General features: G+C 35.9%; 1 protein-coding gene across 1 annotated transcript; it reads right to left on the reverse strand.

Moving 5' to 3' along the window:
- Window positions 1-7,873: 7,873 nt before the first annotated feature.
- On the reverse strand, window positions 7,874-8,866 carry LOC118850988 (taste receptor type 2 member 39-like). The gene has a single exon (XM_036760591.1). The coding sequence runs from the start codon at window positions 8,864-8,866 to the stop codon at window positions 7,874-7,876; it is 993 nt and encodes a 330-aa protein (XP_036616486.1).
- Window positions 8,867-15,546: the final 6,680 nt, after the last annotated feature.

The following is a 15,546-nucleotide window of genomic DNA, read 5'->3' on the forward strand; positions in this document are numbered from 1 at the left end:
CATAAATTTGACTCACTTCTCTATATATTTGAGAAATGACATCTTTATCAGAGAAACTTGCTATAATTCCTTTCCTCCTCCCATTTTCTGCTTTCCTTCTTGTCTTTGCTGGATTGATTTTGTGTGTGCAACCTCTTTTTAATTTAACATAATTCAAATGATCCATTTTATGTGTTGTAATACTCTCTATCTCTTGTTTGGTTTTAAATTCTTTCCTTCTCCTTGGATCTGACAAGTGAACTATTCCATGCTCCCCTGATTTGCTTATGGTATCTCCCTTTATGTTTAAGTCATGTATCTATTTTGACCTTATCTTGGTATATGGTATGAGATGTTGATCTGTACCTAGTTTCTGCCAAACTGCTTTCCAGTTTTCTCAGCAGTTTTTGGAAAAATCGTGAATCCTTGTCCCTAAAGCTTGCATCTTTGTGTTTAAAAAACACTAAATTACTATGGTCATTTACTACTGATAGATACTGTGTACCTTATCTGTTCCACTAATCCACCACTTTATTTCTTTACCAGTACTGGATTGTTCTGATGATTGCCACTTTGTTAATATAGTTTGAGATCTGGTACAGCTAAGCCACCTACTTTCACATTTTCTTCCTTTGATTCCCTTGATATTCTTGACCTTTTCTTCTCCCAGATGAATTTTGTTGTTATTTTTTCTAGATCTTAAAATAATTTTTGGTAGTTTGATTGGTATGGCACTGAATAAGTACATTAATTTAGGTAGAATTGTCATTTTTATTGTATTGGGTTGGCCTACTCACGAGCAGTTAATATTTCTCCAGTTGTTTAGATATGACTTTATTTGTGTAAAAAGCGTTTTGTTATTGTATTCATATAGTTCCTGGGTTTATCTCGGCAGGGAGATTCTCAAGTATTTTGTATTGTCTACAGTTATTTTGAATGGAATTTCTCTTTCTATCTCTTGCTGCTGGACTTTGTTGGTAATATATAGATATTCTTGTGATTGATGTTTGTTTATTTTATATCCTGCAACTTTGCTAAAGTTGTTAATTATCTCAAATAATTTTTAGGTGATTCATTAGGATTTCTCAAGTGTACCATCATATCAGCTGCAAAGGATGATAGTTTTGTTTTGTCATTCCTTATTCGAATAAGGAATTCGAATAAGTTCAATTTCTTTTTCTTCTCTCATTGCTATAGTGAATCTTTCAAGTACAATATTGAATAATTGTGGTAATAATGAGCATCCTTGCCCCACCCTTGATTTTTGAGAAGGCTTCTACCCTATCCCCTTTACAGAAAATTATTGCTGATGGTTTTAGATAAATATTATTTATAATTTTAAGGAAAGCCACATTTATTCCAATGCTTTATAGTGTTTTTAATAGAAATGGGTGCTCTATTCTGTCAAAGCTTTTTCTGCATTTATTGAGATGATCATGTGATTTTTGTTGTTTGTGTTATTGATATGGTCAATTATGCTGATAGTTTTCCTAATATTGAACCAGCCCAGCATTACTGATATAAATCCCATCTGGTCATAGTGTATGATCTCTCTGCTGTGTTGCTGTAATCTCTTTGCTAATATTTTATTTAAAATTTATGCAACCAATATTTATTAGAGAAATTAGTCTATAGTTTTCTTTCTCTGTTTTTGCTCTTCCTGGGGTTGTAAAAAGAATTTGGTAGGACTCCTTCTTTGCCTGCTTTCCCAGATAGTTTCTAAAGTATTGGAATGAATTGTTCTTTAAGTGTTTTGTCCTCATTTTTTTTTCTTTTTTTACGGAGCTCATTGATGGCTTGTTTGATTTCTTTTTATTTTTAAAAAATTTAATTAATTTATTTTAAACTTAAATATACAACAAGAAAAAGAAACATTATAAACTTAAATATTAAAACTTAAATGCAAAATAAGAAAAGAAAAAAAGCATTGCCATGTGCACAGCAGAACATAAGGGAGGCTTCAAAATATACAGTAATAAATTTCTGTTTCAATAAAGCCTATCCAATAAATACTACATATTGTGTTCAGAGCCATCCATCTTTACTTTCTTATAAGTTTTCTTTTGTTTTGTGCTGCATAGTTTTTGCTTTACTCTTTTTCTCCCCTTCCTTTCCCCCTTTCCCCAAGAAGGCTACAATTAGAAGTGGATATATATACATATGATATATAACATATATATGCATACATGTATGTACATAAATACATACATGCACACATACACACAAAGATATATACATGCACATACTTATATAACTTACATATACATACATATACTTAGATATCTATAATTAGTCATATATAGACCTATATAATCATATGCATCTATGTAAGACAGTACTATACTTAATTGTCCTCTGTTTCTCTGAGGGTGAGTAATCTCTTCCTTCATAAATCTGAGTCTTTCCATATTTTTCTATGTCCACCAACTTATCATTTCCCAAACTACAGCAATATTCCAACCTTATACTATCTAGTGATTTTAAAAAGTCTAAAACAATATTGATTAATATGGCTGACATATAGTGTAGTTTCCCTATCTTTCTCTTTTGATTAGATTTATTTTAGCTTTAACTTTGTCTGTTGATTTCTTTTCTGAATATAGGTTTATTTAAATATTCTATTTCCCCTTCTGTTAATTTGTGTAATTTATATTTTTGTAAATATTCATCCATTTCACTTAGATTGTCACATTTATTGGCATACAAATGGGCACTGCTGCGAATTCACCTTTTTCTTTTTTGATACCGGTAATTTGATTTTCTTCTTTCTTTTTAAAAATCACATTGACCAATGGTTTAATATGTTTTATTGTTTTTTTCATAGAGCCATAGAGTTTTATTTATTAGTTCAATGGTTTTCTTACTTTCAGTTTTATTAATCTCTCCTTTGGTTTCCAATTTGGTGTTTAATTGTTCTTTTTTTCTTTTTCTGTTTTTATTTTTAGTTGCATGCTTAATTCATTGATCTGCTCTTTCTCAATTTTGTTGACATATGCATTTAGAGATATAAATTTTCTCCTAAGTACTGCTTTGACTACATCCCATAAATTTTGGTATGTTGTCTCATTGTTGTCCTTGTCTTTAATGAAATTATTCTTTCCATGATTTGTTCTTTGATCCATTCATTCTTTAGGATTAGATTGTTTAGTTTCTGATTGACTTTTCATCTATGATTCACAGCTCTTTATTGAGTGTAATTTTTATTGCATTATGATTTGAAAAGGATACATTTAGTATTTTTGCTTTTCTGCATTTGGTTGTGAGATTTTTGAGCTCTGATTTGTGGTCAATTTTTTGTGCAGGTGCCATGTATCACTGAGAAAAAGGTATATTCTTTTTTATCCCAAATCAGTTTTCTTCAGAGATCTATTGTATCTAACTTTTCTTAGATTTTATTCATCTTCTTAACTTCTTTCTTGTTTTTTTTTTTTGTTAGATTTGTCAAGTTCTGAGAGGGGAAAGTCCTGCTTTTCCCACTAGGATGGTTTTACCATTTCCTCCTGTGACTCAGTTAACTCTTTCTTTAAAAATTTGGATGCTATACCATTTGGTGCATTTATGTTTAGTATACATAATACTTCATTGTCTATGGTACCTTTTAGGAAAATGTACTTTCCCTGATTGTCTCTTTTAATTAGATCTATTTTTCCTTTTGTTTTTTTTTCTGAGATCATGATTGCAACCCCTGTTTTTTTTTTTTTACTTCAGTCAAAGCATAATAGATTCTCCTTCTTTACCTTTACTTTTACTTTGCATGTGTATACTGCTTTTTCAAGTGTATTTCTCATAAACAACCTATTATAGGATTCTGGTTTCTAATCCACTCTGTTATCTATTTCCATTTTTTGAGTGGATTCATCTCATTCACATTCACAGTTAATAATTACAATGTATTTCCCTCTATCCTGATTTCCCTTCTCACTGTTTATCCTTCTCTTTTTCTCCCCTTTGACTTCGTCCCACTTCAAAAATGTTTTGCTTCTAAGTTATGCATCTTCCAATCCACCCCCTTCTAACAATACCTCCTTTTTTATTCCCCTTCTCTCCTTCTTCCTTATAGGTTAAGGTGGATTTTTATACTCCACTGAGTGTGAATGTTATTCCCACTTTGAGCCAATTCCAGTGAGAGTAAGGTTCAAGTGTTTCCTTCCCCCATTTTACCTTCTACTGTAAAAGCTCTTTTGTGCCTCCTTTATGTGACATAATTTACCTTATTTTACCTTTCTATTCCCCCCTTTTCCCAGTGCACCTCTTTTTTCTCATCCTTTAATTTTATTTATTTATTTTTTGGATATCATCCAATCACAGTCAACCCACACCCATGCTTCCTGTCTATGTACACTCCTTCTAACTGTCCTAATAATGTTAAAGTTCTTAGGAGTTACAAGTTTCATCTTTCCATGTAGAAATGTAAACAATTTAACCTTATTGAACCCCTTATGACTTTTCTTTTCTGTTTACCTTTTTATGCTTCTCTTCAGTTTTGTATTTGTCAATTTTTTTTTCCTATTCAGCTCTGGTCTTTTCATTGGAATGCTTGAAAATTCTCAATTTAATTGACTATCCATTTTTCTCCCTTGAAGGATTATACTCAGTTTTGCTGGGTAGGTGAATCTTGGTTGTAATCCTAGTTCTATGCCCTCCTGAATATAATATTCCAAGCCATCTGATCCTTTAAGATAGAAGCCATTAAATCTTGTGTTATCCTGACTGTGGCTCCATGATATTTTAATTATTTCTTTCTGGCTTTTGCAGTATTTTTTCCTTGACCTGGAAGCTCTGGAATCTGGCTATAATATTCCTAGGAGTTTTCATTTTGAGATCTCTTTCAGGAGGTAATGTGTTGGTAAACAAAATGGGCTCTTAGCACTCAGTTCAACCAAGTGCCCTTGAACAGTTTGGCCTTTGTTTCCTTGATTAGATTTGGGAGACCTTGGTGGCCTCCTTGCCTCAGGGTAGGGCCTAGTTTACACGTGAGTTTGAGTGACATGTTTGGGAATCAGAGGCTTTTAGAACACGTGGGTTTAAGTTGCCTCTTTGTGACGATTCAAGGTCATGTGGGTGAGTTGCATGTGTGACTCACCCTTGACCCTGAAAAAAGATATGAAACCAGGGGTTGGCTTTCTTTTCTTCGGAGCTCTTACCCACAGCAGTGGTGGTGTGCATGACTCTGGGCCAGCCCTTGTTATGAGCTACCAGGCTGAACCTAGATGTTGGTAACTATGAATTGTATTGGGTCTGTCTGTTGATGTTTGTAGTTTGTTTGTATTTGTTTCGAAGTTCAGGGTGCTGGCTTTTCCCCCTGAACTAAGTGAATGGTATTTGTATGCTGAATTAAAGTAAACTTGTCAACTCCTTAAACATTGTTTTCCTTAGTGAAGCAGATCAAAAGGACCTGGGCTTCTGAAGTGTGCTGGTAGCATTCTTGTTGTTGGACTTGTATTGGTTTTTCACCCCAACAACAGCTGCTAGCCAGATTGTTGAAACAGGTGATTGGTGGACTCTTTCAATTTCTATTTTACCTATCCTTTTATTGGTTCTCCTGCTACACAATTCATTTTTGAGGCATTATTTTAAGATTCTTTGGAGAGGAATTAGGAGAGCTCAGGTGATTCTCTGTCTTTATTCTGCCATCTTGGTTCTGCCCTCTTGGCTGCACCTCTGGGATTAAGTCTAACATAATCTTTATATCTCCCAGTATCTCACACATGGCTCTGATAATGGCAGATACTTAGTATTTAGTAAACTGAATAAAAAATAACCCTATCTCAGAATTTTTGCTCTTAAGAAATGAAAAGGAAACCTACTTTGCTCTTGCTTTTAGCCACCATTGTACTTATTACTCAAATTCTGCACCAAGTGTAATCTCTGCCTTGCCTCCATTTCTTCACCACCATTTTCTCTTCTGTCTGCAATATGTTTTCTTTCCATCCTGACCACTCAGCTGAAATCCTCCCCTCTAAGTTTACCAAAGTCTTCTCCGCAGAATTTGATCTCAATCACCGACCCAGTCTTAAAACTCTGCCTACTTTTATTGTAGGAATCCTGTAGGGCCTTGCTTCTTTGCTCTCTTTTATCTATACTTACCTTGTTGAAGGGTTGTTGTGAGGCTCAAATGAGATAATGTATGTAAAGCACTTTGCACTAATTAAATGCCAGTTATTATTATTGTTGCCATTTGCATTATTTTGAGTTATAATTATTTGTGTATGTTACTATGTCCCCTTCCACCGTCATGCTATACTGGAAGCTGCATGAAAGTAGGACTATGTTTAATAAAATCTTTATATATGCCAACTTCAGTTGTTGTTGTCATTATTATTATTATTTTAGAGTCACTAGGTCTCCATTCTGGTAATGATCTAGTTCTCTGAGCCTTCTATTACACTCATGCTGTCCTCAAGCGATGTTTACAGAGCAATAGTGCTGATAAATGTTTACAGAGCAATAGTGCTGATAAATATTTAACTGGACTTTCTGGGTGGGGGAAAATGTATACACTACCTTTAAGTATAAACTGCACTATTAGTACTTTATTAAGTCCTGGACAATCAACAAAATAACAAATCAAGCCTGAATTATAGTAATTACTGATTTCTGAGGTATAAACACTTATATTGAAAATTTAACAATTGGCTTTAACAAGCTGGTTAGAACTGGCTCCAGCATGCCCCTGCCTTGTTAAAACACTCACCCATTCTTATGGTTATAATTATTTTTTCTGAGTACCTGCACTGTCCTAGTGTGGTAGTAATAGGTATGCATAACAATAACAGATAGCATTAATATAGGTGCTTTTTAGGTTTACAAAGTGCTTTACATATGGTATCTCATTTGATCTCACAATGATTTTATAGGGTAGGTACTATTATTATCTCAATTTTACAAGTGGGAAACTGAGGCAATTGAGTGACTTGTTCAAGGTCACAGAGCTAGTAAGTGTCTGAGAAAAGATTCAAACTCAAATATCTGACTCCATGTTTGACATTCTATCCATTATGCCACTTAGATACCTAATAAGCCACCTAGCTTAGGTGGAATTGTTTTGTATTGTCCCTCCATCAGAAGGAATTATTTTGTACTGTCTTTTCAAGTCATAGAACTTTTAGTTACAACCCTTTTTCTTCCAGTTTTCTCCTCCAAGACAATGGGAAGACCTAGATTTTTTCCCTTTCCCAATCCATTTTCAGTCAGTACAAAGCACCACTTATACAAGTTATAGAGGTCACTTAGTACCAAGAGGAAAGAGGAAATACATGAGGCAAAGTCCAAACTCACCACATTCTTGGAATGTCCTGGCTCTATTATTTTATTTTTGCTTTCTTATATCATTTTTGTGTTAATCAGGAAAAATGTGTATGATCGGGAAAAATCACATCTGAATGGCATTTGAATTTAGAGTAGAAGAATATGCCTTTCTGTTTTACATGACTAAATCTCTAGTTACAAAACCACATTATTGGAACCCTATATGTGCATTGAATAGAAAGAAAAGGACAACAAATACAGGGATTGTTCTGCATGGACCAATAGGGTAGGTACATAGCCTAGCCCATTTTTAAGCCTTTCTATTCATAGGTGGTCTTTTTACAGAATGGAGGTAAAACATATCACCTCTGTTTCTGCTCATTAGGTTAACTAATCATAATTTGATTATCATATTTAATATGACCTTGTTGGTGAGGATATCCTCCATTAAATAATTCATACCTTCACTTGTAGGAGGGGGCCATGCAGTGTTGTAGGAAAGAGGAAACAAAAACTCAAGTTCCAAAACTTGTCTTAAGCTATAGCAGGGAAAGGGAGAAGCAAAGAAAAACTTAATGCAAGTGATGATTCAGAATGGTGTCCCAGGAGGCAAGGGGCTCTATGATGAAAACCCAGAGTCTTTCTTTCATCTTCCCTTTTCTGACAGGGTCCAGCTGGATGAGGAAAAATAGCAAGAGCAAATCTGGTGCTGAAACTTTCCCCAGGTATTTCTTAGCTTGGGATTGCCCAAGATTAATAATACTGAGTGACTAGAGGGATAGGCAGCCATAATGATTTTGCAGAATGCAATCCAGAAACTGTCATCATCAAAAATGTTAGACATATAGAGGAGCAAAGCAACAAAATTCAAAATGTAGAGAATGAGGAAAGAGCTTATGGATCTGATGGCCCCTATGTGAGCCTCCATACTGGGATTCCTGGATCCTGTGGCATTGTTCTCCATCTGTAGTGTATGTCTCTTGAGAGAGATAATCAAGAGGATGGCTGCAAGCATGAACAGGATGAGAGGAGTGAACATTCCCACATTGTAGATAATAGCCAAGTTAATCATATTGGTATTGATGACATATTTCTTCTTTGTGGAGTTGGAGAATGAGTCAGGGATTGAGTGGTTACAGGATGTATCATATATCTGCTGGGAAAAAAAGACACTGTAGCAGCTGGAAATGATCACTGATGACCACAGTAGCCAGGGCATTAGTCCAGGGATCCTCCACTTTAGCCTGAGGAACAGGGGGTTGCTGAAATTGGCAATCTTTACAAAGTAGAAGATGTTGAGCCAGGTAGCAAACCAGAGGCTGCAGAAAGTCAAGAACATGAAAATGACTTTGAATGTATCATAGACAGTATCTTCTTTGTAAAAGGATGGAAATATTAAAGATACCGAGTTTTCTATCATCATGCAACTCTGGAGAGCAATTCCAGACAAACTGAGGAAAAACAAAATCCTACCACTTGTGGAGAACTTTCTGTTCTGAATCCACTCAGTCCCATTTGTAACCATAATGAAACTATTCCCAATAATGCCGATGATGCACTCCATTCCTGGAATTGTGAAAGATATGATAATAGTAAACAACGATGGTTTGTCTTCTGGGGAGCTGCAAGTTTCAGTCATCATCAACTACAAATCTTCTGTTTCTGGAGGAAAGATGTTGTTGCACCTGACTGGCAGCTCCCTAGTGGCATCCAGAATTTATCTCATTGGAAGCAGTTGATACAGCATTTCTAAATTCACATGATTTGTTTATTTCAGGGTTCTTAGCTCTGAGCCTAGAGATGCAAATGATTGAAGGATTTGATTCCTAGGCATTTCTCTATTTTAAGACATGTTGGCAGTGGACCAGCCAAGGGATTCGGGAAAGGACTCAAGCAGAATTGAACTATTTTACTCTCTTCTTTCAAATTCATTGATACTGCTTTGGGATCATTGTCCTTTGGTGGTCTCAGGAATTAATTCATTAGTTTGCTAAGTTGTCATTTCTTTTTTTTAATGTTTTAATTATAGTTTACATTTATTCCCCCTGAATAAATGGGTACCTATCCTGAACAGAGTACAGGAGAAAGTACAAAGGACTCAGATGGACACTAGTCCTTTAATAGACCCTCACCTTGAATCTCCCACCAGGCTCTTCATTGGCAGATACAACCCTCTGACTGTGTACGTCATGCCCTCCTCAAGTGGCTTGTTTAAGCATACGTACAAGCCTCTGACCTTTCACCTGACCGACCTGAGGCCTGGTTTCTGCTAAAGCTGGGGTGGGGGAGGGGGAAAGGTACACCTTCAATTCTGTGGAAACAAAACTCCTCCTCCCCCCATTTCTTACAATTTCCTTCCTCTTCTTTTATTCAAATTTTTGTTTCCACATCTTTAATACTCCCTTACTCTCTTTCTCATCTGAATTTTTCCCCTTAACCATCACCCCTTTAAGTAAATATGGGAAGGATTGATCAACGCATTGACAAATCAAAGGGGGCAGTCCCCTTTGTAAATACAGATACAGAGACCCAAAAGATAATGATAATGCAATTGTCCCTTTAAGATTCAAAAATCTCTTCCCATAAGGCAGGGAAATCTATCAATGAAGCCCTCTGATCCTTGGTATTGGTTCCAGCCATCTCCAGCATCTTCTTCTTGCCTTCTTGTAGGAAACAACTTTCTTTCCATTCTCCTACAAAAGTTACCTTAGCACAATTTTAAGTTACCATTTCTAATCCTTATAGCCTGATCATTTTTACAAATTCGAAACTGGAACTTTGGCCAATTGTTACGTTTAAGAAATTCACATCAGAACCCAGTTTCTCATGCTTTATGTGAACTCATTATTAATTTCCTCACTAGGAGGATGAGATTTCACTAAGGAATTAACAGCAGACTCCAGCACATACATAAACACATTAGATAATTTTTAACACAGTACATATAACATCATAAACTTTTAGTCATGCCATATTCCTTTGATGGCATTTACAAAATAAACCACAAGCCATTCGTCTTTTAACATTACTAATTGTAACAACGCTTTAGACAAGCATGATATTAACCAAATAACAAAATAATATTCTCACAAGTCCTTGACCTAATTGTCTCCATACCATTAACAAGAATAAACCGAACTTATACACGGACCTATACAAAAACACTACTCCCAGTCCTATAGTAATCTAAAATGTTCCACAATCAATTATTTTAATAGATTTGTTACTGTACTTACAAAGCCTTCAGATTGTAGAAATTTGCCACCAAGAGAGTAGGGACTTAGAGTAAGGGGACCATATTTTCCCCAGCTTCCTATCAACTCCAGGCAGAAGTTATGTCAAACTGTAAGCTGCATTGAGCCAGGCCTAGTTTGCCAGGTTTCAGTTAAGACATCAGGTCAAGAGGGTCCCACCTCAGCACATGCTTAACAGTTGCCCTCTCAACTTTACCATGAAATTGTACCTGTAGTTCATGCCTGCCCTCCCACAGGGCTGCCGGCATCTTGGGTCAGCCTTCCTTGATACTCACACCTGGAGTTAGACTCAGGAAAACAGTTAGTTAACAGTCCCATTAAGTCTTTGAATAGCAAGTTCCAATAATTGGTTTAGGATGTGACTGTAATCTCACATTGCTTAAGGAACATCCTTAAAGCTAGCTCTAAATAGCTTGCATGCATTTCCTCCCTTGTTCGTAAAATCTTCCCATTAAGATCATAAGTTATTGCTCTATCACATTTGCATCAGTTTCTCCTCTATTTCTCTATTCTTCTCTAATTATGCCTGATCTGAAAGAATTGAACCATATAACTTTATCTTTATGTTTTAGACAATGGAATGAATTCAAATCCACATTTAACTTTTCCCATCAATACAAAAATATTCTACAACTTATCTCTCTTAGAAAGACTTACATTGAAATTCTTTTCCCTAAACTGAAGATGTCTCTGATTTAGTTCCAGTAATTAATTACACTATTTGTATTAATACCTAATTGCTCTTATATCACTTTAAAACATCTAAGGACCCTATCCCACATAGATACAATATAACTTTAAATCCCAGCCTTAGTCTATGGGATAATGATTCAACCTTACATTTACACCTTCACTTCACAAACCTCTCTTCCCCCTGTCCAAACTACTCCCACCAATATCCAGAAACAACACTATCTTTCATTTGACTATACAAGAGTACCAATGTAACCAGTCATTTGATTAAAAACAACAAGATTTCACATATTTCCATTTATCCAATTTTCCATTTCCCCCCATAAACCCTTCTACATCTGTAGGTATATACCTTTCCTTTCATCAGTACTTGCTTTTTTCTGATTACAGAGATCTGCCATTAAAAAAAGCATCATATCATCTCCCCCTGAGAGTGGGTTCTTTTCTATCAGATGGCAAGCTTTACTAATAAAAACTGTATCCTTAAGACCCATATCCTCAAAACCTAATCTTATCCTAAAAACCCATCACTTTTTGCTGACTTTAAAAAGCCAAGTTTGAAGGCTTCTGACCCCTACTATTCTCTTTCTTTCAGTAAAAACTCAAATCCCAGTAACTGCTGCTCCTCCCCCCTCCTTCCCTTCTACCAGGTGGGCATAGATCAAGCTCTCTTATCTAGGCCAAAGGAGAGGAGGGGAAGTGGGGGAAGAGACTGGCTTTTCAACACAGTCCCCACTTTTTAAACTTTAGCTCCTTTAGAATTCCTGTCTTTGCCTTATCTTCTATCCCTGGTCCCATCCAGGGAGTCATAAAATTCAGGGATTTAAGTCGAAAATCCTTGTTTAATCCTTGATTAAGTACAATTCTTAATCTAACAACATTGAGATTATAAGAAAAAATGCTTTTTCATAAATTCCCACAACTCAATTCTCTGTTATTACAGAATTTCTAGAACCTCTTTTACATAACAATTACAACAGGAGATTCTCACAAAGTCTTAATTAATAATCTCACAAATGCTATCAAGTGATAGCAAAGCAATTTTAACTGAACAATAACAGCTTTTTAACCCATTCATCATTTTCCTCTGATAGTACAATTTTGACCACATTTAAACCATACAAATGTATGTTTAAACCATATAAATTTAATGCCTTAAACATTTTTATGTACTTAGAAACTTGCATAACCAAATATAACAGTTTCAAACTATTACATTTTTATCACACCCTTTTTTTAAAAGATCAATTCATATATAACAAAATCCAGACCTCGCAAGGGTCTCTCAAATTTTACAGCCCGAGAACTCTAAAAATATAATTTAGAAATAAGATGACTCCAATTACATTTTCATATTATCACATATTGAAATTATTGATCCTAATACTTCTGGTATTTCTATATTAATATATTAATATATAAATACATGCATAACATATATTAATACATTAATACCTTAAATACATTTTATTTATTTAGCTGTATATTCTTCAGCACTGAAGAGCTCTTCCTAGCCAGCTGTTGCCTTTGGCTCAGGTATTAGGAATATTTGCCTGGCCATGAATGAACTTATAAAAAACAGAAAACTTTATTTCATATCATTATTTGCTTTAAGAACCATCCAGATTTGAATTTGGCACCCTGACCCTCATTGGTCAGCTTTCACCAAACTCTACTTTATACATTCCAATCCCTATCTCCAATTGTTCAGAGTTTTTACAAAAAGGTTTGAATTAACAAAAGGCCTAAGGAATTTGAAAAAGGTGAGCCACTTCCCTTTCAAGCAAAAGGACCAAGCTAAAACATTTGTAGTTTACCCTCCCTTTGTCTGCCACAGCATGAGAGGGGGATCCCTTTCACTTGCTGAGAAGGATTGACAAAGATGAGTTGAAGAGGAACACAGGATTATCCATAATAAAGATCTCAGCCATAGGTAAATTACTTTGGGCCTGGCATCCCTTTGAGAACAAAAGAGCCAGCCTTTTAGATATGCTAATTTTCAGAAGGTCAGCCTCCTTGGAATGCAGTTTAATTTCCTACCACTAGCCAACAGTAAGACTTCATATTTTTATATAATCTCTGTGGAAACAAAATTCAGTCATACCTTACATAGGCAAAGCTTAATGATTATACAAATCAAAATCTTTCTCATAGTCAGTACCCAGATTCAATAAAACCTTTCATCACTAACTAAAGCCCTATTTTCCAATCAGGTTATAAGTTTCTTTAGCTTCCTGATTGACACACCCAGTCTTCTAAGATAGAGTGTGTGTGTGTGTGGGGGGGGGTGGCCAAGAGCACATGGAAGCTAAGAGCAGCACACAGACTGAATTCCAGGTGATCTCAAGCAGCCATTCTACAACCCCCACACAAATCCCTTTATCTCTATCTTCTATCTCCCTTTCTTTCCCAATCTTTACTGAAAATTTTTACTCTCCATATCTCTAGTTTCAATCTTTCTTTCCCTAATCTTGATCCAAACTACCTCAAACATTTCAAATAAATAAAAAAAATACTCACCAGGCTTTTCCTTTTCCCAGTTGCTTTCTTTTTACCTTAAAACTTAAAAGGTTAAAATGACCAACAATTTTTAATCCCCAATGCGATCATCCCATCATACAGAAGATCCCCTTTACTTCTACAGTTTTAAAAACACTTTGCTTGATGTTAGAGTTAATGCAAACACACAGATTTTTTTTTAACTTTAGGACCCAAATCAAATCTTTATTCAGAGCTCCCAGCTTTCTTCTCTTTCCAATTCGGTCATAACTTCTAAGAACTCTCTTCCTTTATGTTTTCTTGCCCTCCCTCAACCCCACAAACTCAACAGTCACAAGGACTCCCTGTTTCTTGTTTGGGATTTCTTGAGGGCTTGCTCCAGGCTGTAGAGCAGAATTTAAGTGATATAAATTGCTCACAGCCGAATCACTTTCCCTGGGTCAACCCACCAATGCTTTCCTTCAAAGCACTAGGAGAAATCCATTCTCCCCACCTAGGTCAAATATTTTAAGAGCTCTTTTCCCTGTTCCAAGCAAATCTTATTTCTCAACTTGGAGCGAATCCAGACATGACAAAGCAGCACTCCTCCACCTTGCTCAGGGACCTGACGTGCACTGTCTATGGCCATTTTCCTTTCCTTTTCTCCCTTTACTCACGTTCCTGGATTCCCAAGGATTCCAGAAAAATACTTCCGGGAAATTAGCAGTCTGAAGAAGGAAATTTTCACCTGCAGAAACTAGGGCCCACTGCAAAAGAGTGGGGGTGCCACCCATTCTCTGCATGAAATACCTCTTTCTTCTGATGCTATATTGATCCTGCAATGAGCAACCAACTGTTAGAAACATACTCACATTGTCTAGGAATAAGCAAGACTCATTGGGAAGTCAGGAACATTTTAATTATAATTTACATTTATTCCCCTTGAATAAATGGGTACCTCCCCTGAGCAGAGTACAGGAGAAAGTACCTAAGTCGTCATTTCTAATCTGTGACTACAGAGAGTTGTAAAAAAAGGTAGACACTAACAACTCTTACAGAAGACCCAGAGTAGAAGAATTTCTCTCATGACCAATAGTTTGAACTTTTAAGGCTTGGAGGTATCTTCTGTATATTGTAATAATAATTATATGATATTTTAAGTTTGTAAAGTGTTTTGCACAGCATCTGGGGTCACCCTGATTTACAAGAAGGTTCCCCTTGAAAAGCTATGAAAAGGTAACAATGGTATTCTGTAGTTCTGTATTCAAAGCCGCAGCTCTTGAGTTCCCACTGATAGCCAATGGACATAATTAATTCAAGTGAAGTCATTTAATGAAATAGCATGGCAAGAAAAATTGAAATAGAAATTCTTCCATTATCCTGGGGAACATTTTATCAGTTGGGTAAGTGGACACACATACAGATCATTCATAGGAGCGCACACCTAGGCAAACTATGTAGACTTGGTACTTGCATATAGGGTCCCGAATTAGGGAACATGTGACCAGAGGATACACGTGAAGAGTCAACTCACACCACCAATGTTTCTGGGTTGCCCATTTCTGCTGATGATGTCATTATTGTGCTACTTTTGTCTTCTTGGCTTACTCTCAACAGGATGTGGTGTAGCTGCTAATCCCCACTATACATAGTGTGATATCTCTGCTACTCCTAACTTTTATTTGCTGCTATTTACCAGTCTTCATTTGAAGTCCTTAGATGAGGTGCTCTCTCTTCACCATAAGTGGAGGAATGAGCTCTGCCATCGCTGTTTCAGACCAATTCTTTTAAGAAGATAGGGCCTTCCAACACCCAACTGGACTAGTGAAAAGCAGCTTTCTTTCTTTAAGAGAAGAGAGGTCTGTAACCAATCAAGATCTTGGTCTTCAGGGGC

The sequence above is a fragment of the Trichosurus vulpecula genome, chromosome 5, assembly GCF_011100635.1.
Source record: "Trichosurus vulpecula isolate mTriVul1 chromosome 5, mTriVul1.pri, whole genome shotgun sequence".
Taxonomy (NCBI): Eukaryota; Metazoa; Chordata; class Mammalia; order Diprotodontia; family Phalangeridae; genus Trichosurus; species Trichosurus vulpecula.

Coding starts and splice junctions, on each gene's coding strand:
- LOC118850988 (XM_036760591.1), bottom strand. CDS start 8,866: ATGACTGAAACTTGCAGCTCCCCAGAAGACAAACCATCGTTGTTTACT.